Source organism: Onychomys torridus, chromosome 2 (genome assembly GCF_903995425.1).
Source record: "Onychomys torridus chromosome 2, mOncTor1.1, whole genome shotgun sequence".
Classification (NCBI taxonomy): domain Eukaryota; kingdom Metazoa; phylum Chordata; class Mammalia; order Rodentia; family Cricetidae; genus Onychomys; species Onychomys torridus.
In genome coordinates, this window is record NC_050444.1 from 126,921,487 (window position 1) to 126,930,540 (window position 9,054).

Consider the following 9,054-nt stretch of genomic DNA (forward strand, 5'->3'; position numbering starts at 1 on the left):
GAGCTCCCTACAAACACCCACAGAAACTATATTTGCCTGGAGATTTAAGGTAATGGATGGACAGCTGCAACAAGATGAATTTTTTTTTATTCCACATTAAGCAGACACATTGTGTCTATGTTGGGAAGAGTTGTGTGCGTGGAATGTCCTTCTAAGGACATATTCAGAACCTATTTAAAGACTTACATATATTTGTGAAACTTTCTGCATAGATGTATTATTGGGGACAGGAATGAACTATATGAATGAGAAACATTATTACAACTTTCCATATTCCAACCCCAGCATGACCCCCAATGAGTGGCACCTATTACAGGGTCTATTGCAAATCTTTGAGACCCTACAAACATGTTTGTGAAGCTGTGTTATTTTTTTGGGAAGCTATTTGTTTGACTGTTCATTTTCTTTTACAAATGAAACATGGGGGTTTATATTTAGAAAAAACTAAAGGGACCTTTTGAGTTCAACTGTCGAGGTGCAGGCTGACTTAGAGGTTTAATATTTAGCTTGGTTAATTAAATCCCATTCTATGCCCTGAATTTAATTATCCCAACTGATGTGGTAATTTAATATAATAATAAAAAGGGGTTAATGAGAAATGGAGGAGAATTGGACTATTCATTCATCTGGATCATTGGGGGCATTTTTTCTTGAAGTACCAGTTTATGGATGGTGATGTTTTATTGGGTATTATGAATTTTCAATTAGTGAGAAAATGGAAATGAAAGTTGGACAGTGGATCATCAAGGAATGATCACATTTGGAAATAGGCACAAAACTCACTCCCTAAAGTTCAGGGCTGATTTTAATGTGACTTCATGATAAGGTAGGCACTTTTCATCTTCATAGGTTGTTCTAAATCATGTTCTTTTTACACTGTGCAAGCAAGTCTTTGTTTCGGGTTCCTTATCAAATAGAAAGTTAGGTCATTCCTACTTCTAAACAAAAGTAAGTTCACTAATAAAAAGATGACATCCCTTAATTGTGTGTCACCTCTCAGAACAAATGGTCTGCTTCCTTGATACAGCACTCAACCTGACCTCAGTGGAGGACAGAGCAGGAGAAGCAGACCCCTAGACGATTCAAACCTATTGGAGACTTGCTGTTTTTTCTTCAGGTTATCCAATCTCACTGAGTCTTGCCTGTATCACCCATGAAATGAGGACGATGTGATCTGCTCTTCACAGAGTGCTAAGAGGATCAAGTGAGAGAATGCAGCCGTCCCTACATGGTATGCCTGATGTATAATGAATGCTTTGCAAATGGTGACCTTTGTCCTCTGAACAACCCACAGGTATTCTTATAAATAACAGATAGTAACATGTCGTAATGCTATAGGAAATGCCAAATCTGGCTCACCAACTAGTACAGTGTGCCTCAAACTTTAAAGGACCTGCCATTCACCCTGGTAGCTGTTTTTGTGTGAATTTGCCTTTAGCCTGAGATTCTGCATTTCTAACAGGCTCTCAGATGACAAGGGTAATACTGGTTGGGGACCATACTTGGAGTAGCACAGAACTAGGGCATTGACATCTAAAGACTGAGTAAACTTTGAGAGACTGGGCTAAGTTGCAAAACAGAACTTAACACTTTTTGTTTTTTAATTTAATGAGAGAATATCAGGGAATTCTGCATATATTATAGAAAAAAAGTTTGAACACATTTAAAAATTTGGGAAGCTCAAATTCATTCTACACACTTTCATTTATTGTCTGGACAGATAAAGTACAAATAATTCAAACACAACAAGATTATGAAAAAAACATTTACAATACTTTCCCTCAGAAATCATCTAAACTAGCAAGATTAACATGAAGTCATTCATTTATAACTAAAGTATACAACTGCCTGGTCCTAATATTTTTTTTCCTTTTTTTTCCCCCAGATTGAACACATCATAGAGAAGAGATTTTGGCGTGCCTTTCCCATGAATGCTTAGCAAATGCATCAGAACTTTGCCAGCAAACTGCATTCATTCATAGCAGGTGACATAAAAAGGTTTCCCTGAATGTTGAACGAGTGTTCTCTGAACTGAAATCTGGTGTTATTTATTTTCTTCAAAAACTGAAAAGAGGAAAAAAATAGAAAAAAAATGTAAAGGAATAGTCTATGATGCAGCCTTGGTTTTTGTTACCTGTCTACCACTACGACGACTACTACAAAGTTTGCCTCTTCAGTGTGCAAACAACAGTCCCGTCTACATGCGCTTAGTGGGTTCAGCATGGGAAAAAATGCACAAAATAAGCACAAGTTATAAATAACCATAACGTTTTATTACCATTAAGACTAAACTTGTATTGAAAAGATTTTATGTAACAAGACAAGAAAAGCAATAGCAAATTTTACTATCAACTAGATTATGCATAGCGAGTAACTGTTTCTATTACCCAGGGAAGAGCATGAACTCTTGGATTTTTTTGTTTCATTTTTGTTTTAAATATATAACCGTACAAAGCACGAACGTACTAAAATGATCAGTGCACTGGACGTGGGAGCTTGTTCCCAGTCATTTTGTTCCCTTAGCTCTGTTTAGTTTTCCCCAATCTGAATTACATTAAAATAAAGACCCAGTTTTTTTTTTTTTAGTTTTTCTACTGTGCAGTAAGAAAAAATATTCACAACAAACATGACAATATATCAAACAATAGTTCTACACAAGTTACCTTGATACCTCTTTAACTGTCACTTAAATATCATAAGAAAACATTTTAAGACATATACAAACAAAACTAGCCAAGTGTTACAACTTATAATAAATTAACCAAAGAAAAAAAATAACTTTATATATATATATATTTATATTATATATACACATACACACACAACAGAATGACACAATAATATGCTTCTTCCCAAAGTTTAAGTAAACAAATAAGTAGTCTAGCCAATCTAGCTATATTTGATCTTGGCCATAGGCATCATCACATCTGCAATTAAATAAATAAGTGTTTCAAGCAACATAAACAGTGTTTCAAATGTACCCACACAGCCCAATTTTATCAGCATGGGCTACAAAGTGAATTTGAAAATTGCTTAATGAATGTAAAGCAAATGTATCTTTTTTCCTCTCCTAAACACGTTTACATTTAACTATGATACTAAGATATGTAAATAATTTTGTAGCACCTACTGCTCAAACTAAGGAAGTTTTAGATTAAAAGGAAAATGAATCTTTTAAATTTTTGTTCTGCTGACATCCCATACTGATGACTTAAAGAAAAACTGTCTTTCAACTCATCTCCTTGCTTTTGGGTTTTGACTGTGGGGAACTGTGGTACCCTGGGTAGAATGAACACTCCTTTCCCCTAGCAATTAATATTTTTATTATTATTACATGCTATGAAAAGATATGAAGATCATCTGTTTATAGCCCATCCTTCAAAAAACAGTCTACGAATCCAGTTTAAAACACACATCTTGATCTCTAAAAAGTTACCAGTGCAGTATGAACGTGACAAAGTTGTCAATTTCCCCTAAATTAGCCAGTCAAAATATTTTTTTCTCAAATCCAGATTCTCTTGTAAAAATTCTTTATATTTTATAAAAATAGATTTTTCTTGAAACCCATTTTCAGCAAAGAGACCACCTCTTTGGCAACAATGTTAATGTTATTAAATTGTTAATGTCATCAGGTACCCCCTTTCCCCATCCCCTAACAGAAGACTGTTTTAATTCACATGATAGAAAAGAAAAAAGGAAAAATAAAAAAATTTGCAAAAGTTTTTTTTTTTTTTTTTTTTTTTGTAGTTTTGCAATTTTTATTATTCCTCTTTAATTTGTGTGGGGGTTTTTAACCAATCTGATTGGATCAACAATTTGACAAAAAAGAAAAATCTTTTTTTTTTCTTTCTTTGAATCCCATTACTTTGTAAAAATTGTTTATTATTTTTTTGTGTTTTTTGTTTTTCTTCTTCAAATGAGCGAATGGTCATCTTAAAAAGACCCACCTTCAAGGAAGGTAGTAAAGTTAGCTGGCTGGGTAAAAATCCCTGCACATCGCTATCTATGTATATTATATTCAACAACGACAGCTATGAAAGAACATTCAATGCATCAAAGGTATTTTTTTGTTTTTTTTTTCTTTTTTTTTCTAAGCATTATAAAATCCTTTCCTGGTACACCTCAGGATAATCCAATGTTTTAATACTTAGGCAACACGGGCTTATAAAGTCCATGGTTGAATATAAGCCTTGGAAAGTTTGTCTCTCTCTTTTGTGTATGTGTGTGCGCGCGTGTTTTGTTCGTATATATTTATATATATATTTTAATAAGTAAGGGTGAGAAATTCAGGACTTGTGGGCTTTGTTGGTTTTAAAGGAAACTTGCAACACTCTGTCTCCCAGGCGATAACCATTGAGGCTGGCGATGGCCATGGCTGCCTCATCGTAGTTGGTCATGGTGACAAAGCCGAATCCCTTGCACTTGTTGGTGTTGAAGTCACGGATGACCTTGACGTTGTTCACTGCGCCAAAAGGGCCAAAGAGCTGCCAGAGGACACTCTCATCAGAATCAGGGGACAGGTTATAGACGAAGATGCACCAGCCTGTTCCTGTGTGACCAGGGATGTTCATTCCCACAAGACTTGTCATCCCGTCAATAGTGATTGGGGAGAACCTGGGGGGACAAGCAGAAGGGGGGACTGGTCCAGACATCAGTCTGACCATGGATGACACACAGATGCACAGACAGACACGGGGCAAAGGGCTGAGTGAGTGTTTGCAGGAGAGTCTTCAGGGTTTCAAAACCAAAATGCAAAAGCTAACATCTGTGACATTTCTTCTGATGGGGTGACTGGACAGCTAAGGCTCATGCCAAGAGAATGGCCAAGTCATTTCCTAAAAGCCACAAGAGACCCCCAGTTCTAACATAGTATATGTTCATACATCGTCACACCCTGAACCTATCCCATCATAGACTGTGAGTTCTCAGGGAAGGGACTCTGTTTCATCCATTCTACTGTTGGGTTTATTCATTCAGTGGCGTGCATATGGGCTCTCACAGACACATTGGCCCATAGGAAAATACGTGTTTATTGGTTGAGGGAGTGACAATCTGTTTGATGTCAATGCTTGGAAAATTTTACACTTATTTTTTAGGCGGATTAAGGGATGGCTCTAGAAGAGCTCTCCGCACCACCATCACAGTCCCTCCACTTACGTCTGCCCAAGACCTCTTGGCGCTACTAAGATTGTAAATACATGAGGACCTCTCTTGTTATTAACCAGATGAGTGGCTCCTGTTCCATTTAGCATTTATTCACAAGGGTTCTCCCACAGACCTGGAGCAGTAATAACAGATGTACTACTCCTTGATACTATATCATCTCGAAGCCATCTCCAAGCATCACTGGAAAAGTCCTCAAGTGGTTTGTGTAGTTATAAATTTTGAATTGCTATACATTAGAAAAGCCTTGGTGCAACAACTGTTGTATTCGGTTGAAAATTTCAATTTTTTTTTTGTGTAGTCTTGAAGGAAAAAAAAAACCCCTCAGATTTTATTCACTGTCTGATTAAATAAACCCATGTGGCATTTGTGGTGGAAGAAACAGGATACCAGAGTCTATGGCAGAACAGTATTGGCAACATTTTGTTTCACACTGAACTTAAACAGGGGGTTTTCACCTATTCATTGATGACCAGATTGCTTTTCTTTTGGTTGATTTTTTTTTTTTTGAGAGATGAAGGGAGGAATTGGAGAAGAGGAAGTCCAAAATAGACAGGGGTATGGGACAAAGTGGAAGTTATGACTATTTTAAAAAGTTAGCAGACACTATCGGAGGTTTAGAAGTCTTATTAAAATTCATATTTAGCTAGAATTTAGATAATCATATGTCTATTAAAGATATGCTAAGCATAACAATTCAGTAGATGTAATTTTTGTTATTATTCACCAAAGCAAGTTTCCCTTTTGCTTAAAAAAATAATAAAGCAGAAGTAAAACCATTCATGGTTCAGATCCTTAAAGGGGGTAAAATGGCTTAATTATTACTTGCATTATTTCTAAAGACTGACTTATAAACAATTTCTTCTTCAGCTGTGAACCTCTGATCCCTTTCAGTATACACACAGAAAGCAACTCAGTACTTATTAGAAGGCCAAGGTCAGGGCTAGGAAAGGGGTTTTACATAGGATTACCACTCAAGGTATGATGGAGGCTACATCCAAATCTGGGTTTAGTGAAAAGGAGAATCTTGTTACCAAGCAGTGCTGGCTATGCTGGATTGGGTTGCACAGGGCTGGATTGGACACTGGATGATGTGGCAGCACATGGAGTACAGCCTGGTCTTTCCTAGTCTCATGTGTGTCCCAAGCATCACCTTTCCCCCATAGTATTTGGTCTAACTCACTAAAGTTAGAGGGCAGCAAAGGTATGGGGGGAGCTAGAAAAGATGCAGAATGCTTGGGACTAGGCAAGCAGCGTGTTAGACACGTGGGGATAATTTAGTCAGCCTTACTGGTGCTGAGGTTGAGATTCAAGAGGCTGGCACTCTGCTAGCAAAGTCTGCAGTCCACTAACTCCTTTTCACTGTGTGCTCATTTCCAAAGTCAGGGTACTTACCATGCATAACTGAGTGGTAAAGGACCCTGCATCAAGTGGAGAGTGTGCTGTGGTCTATGAAAGCCCACATCTCTCTCCCTCAACTGATGAAGTTGTATTAAGATATGCATCTCTACTGAGAAAGAAGATAAAGATGCTATGTCCCTGGCAGTGCAATGGAGTCTATCAGCTCACATTTTGGGACCTCATGGATACAGTTACATAACACACCTAACTTCTAAGACTGATTTTAGTTTGGGCCTGAAAAGCCTTATGATTACATTCAGAAAGTCTCAAACCCTTGACCCTGCTTGAGTCCCCAGCCCCACAAAAAGGCTTTAAAAATGAAAGGAACCTCAAATTTACCCCCCCAACCTCCCCACATATAACTTAGAGAAGACTTATAACGGCTAAAACCTGTAATAAAAGAAATCCTTGGTTGAGGTGCACACAGATACACTTCATTCTCAAGATGTGCCTTGAAACGCACACTGAAGTGGGATGGGAGTAAAAAAGCCATCCATGTTTTAATCCATGATTTGGCCAGATTGTCGCCACAATCAGCAAAATGTTCTAATTTTGATTTTCTGGGATCTGCTCTCTTAAACTGAATCCTGGCATCAGAAATGCAAAACAGGTGCTCAGCAAGTTTGCAAAATCAGCCAGAAAAGTCAGGGCTTTCTCCCCCAGGGAAGCTACTCAGGACTAGATCAGATGACCCAGGGCTTGGTAGCTGTGGCACCTGAACCATAGGGAAAGCCCACCTGCAAAAAAAAGAAAAGGTGAAACACACAAATACATTTTTGTGTGCCCTAAAAGAAACAAAATTAACTGAGGTCCAAAATTAAAATTAAGAATTTGACATGCTGGTGGAAGAAAAAGGAAGAATTGAAAGAAAAGTAAAGTTAGTGAATTAAAAAAAAAAAAAAATCTAGCCCCAGTCTGTGCCAACACGGACATCTGGCAATCTGTGGAGTTTTAATTACCTCTTTACGCCATAGGCCATATTAAGCAAATTGTCCAGCCTGCAAAGAGAAGGAGGGTCTCTGGGTTAATGCCTCACAGATGGCAAGATCACTCAATGGAACTATTAATAAGAATGCTCCATTTTCAAAGAAGAAAAGCTTGACAACTTCCCCACTGCTCAGGAGACTGTCTACTGGTAGTTCTCTCTTTTCCTGTTTCCAATTGCAAGTAATTCATGTCCATGTCAATTCTAGAGTCTAAAGCAAGTGTCTAATGAATCCTGTTTTCTTTCAAGGTCTGAATTAATTCAGCTCTCCCCTCCCATCTCTCAGAACATTTGTGTGGATTTACTTTTATGTTACTTGTGAAATTGTTAAAATGGGGCGGGGGTGTTCTTAAATCATTTACCTTTTATTACAACTAAACTTGTGTGCAAAGGTCTCTGTTCCTGGTTAACAGCACATGATCACAGACTACACATATGAACAGATCTGTTAGTCTGGCTGCTTTCATTATATTTGGTTACACCCACAATTTGGAAGGCAGGGAGTTTTTGTGAGCTAAGATTAAAAGAAAAAAAAAGCTTACTATGTAATAGTCCTAAAGCATCTCCTAGCAAAATGTCATTATGTTATAATCTTCCTCACATGCATACCTTACTTGGGGACAAGCTATTCACACCATGGGGCAGCAGTAACCATAGTTTCCACCATTAGAAGCTTGCTGGAAAGGCTTTTTTTTACATAAATACTACATGTGTTTTCATAAAAGATAGAAATTAGATGGCTCAGACCCTTCATGAAATTATTAACTATTTCAGAGTTATGGGGCATAGGAAGACACATGAAAAGTCTGGTTTCTTCCTCCACTGTGGCCAGATGGACTGTTCTATCATAGAGAGAAGGACCCCCTATTTTCTCATGTGAGGTTTGACCAGGAAGAAAACCCTTTCATTAAAGGGAAGTTGGTACATGGGCAGAATACAGTACTCGCTTAGAATTTACTATGGGGGGAGAGGGCGAGTCAAGACTGTGCTTCTCCCTGCACAGCAGAAGCTGGTTAAAGTCTAACTGCTTTCCTGGGAAAAAAATCCACCTCTCAGGAAGGTCCCACAGGGAACTGTCCATTGCACCAGGGATTTCCTGGGGTTTGGGTACCCAAAGAAAACACTAGTAAGTTATAATTGAATCTTCCCAGAGTACGTGACTTAAGAGAGCAAAGTTAATATTAAAGAGAGTCTCTCCTCTCCTAGATCCAGCATCACCTAGGGAAAGAGGCAAGGACAAGCCACTCCTGGCCAGGGTTTACCCTGCCTTAACTCTGAGCAGCTGCATACATCTCAGTGATTAGCTCCATTGAAATTGATTCTTCTTGTGTGGCTAAACACAGAGATTTTGTTTCTACTAATGATTTTCAAGTTTAACCAATAGTCACAGTGACAAGCTGGGAGAGGGCTAGTAAGAGTAGTCCTCTTGTATTTTATAGGAGTGGTAAATGGTGATGGTTGGGTGGGGCAGAGGCTGTTTGCCTTGTTCTGTCCTTCAGAGCTGT

The 9,054-nt window shown here is 38.1% G+C and overlaps 1 protein-coding gene across 9 annotated transcripts in view; it reads right to left on the bottom strand.

Moving 5' to 3' along the window:
* Positions 1-1,685: 1,685 nt before the first annotated feature.
* Positions 1,686-9,054, bottom strand: part of Elavl4 (ELAV like RNA binding protein 4) — a 141,943-nt gene continuing 134,574 nt past the window's right edge. For 4 of the 9 annotated variants that reach the window (XM_036177946.1, XM_036177944.1, XM_036177947.1 and 1 more), the window contains exons 6-7: positions 7,524-7,562; positions 1,686-4,656 (exon numbers count right to left, since the gene is read on the bottom strand). In XM_036177946.1, coding sequence (XP_036033839.1) covers positions 4,287-4,656; positions 7,524-7,562 — 409 coding nt within the window. In that variant the 3' untranslated portion in view covers positions 1,686-4,286. The remainder of the gene's footprint in view (positions 4,657-7,523; positions 7,563-9,054) is intronic. The other 5 variants (XM_036177948.1, XM_036177950.1, XM_036177949.1 and 2 more) reach the window with 2 other exon arrangements.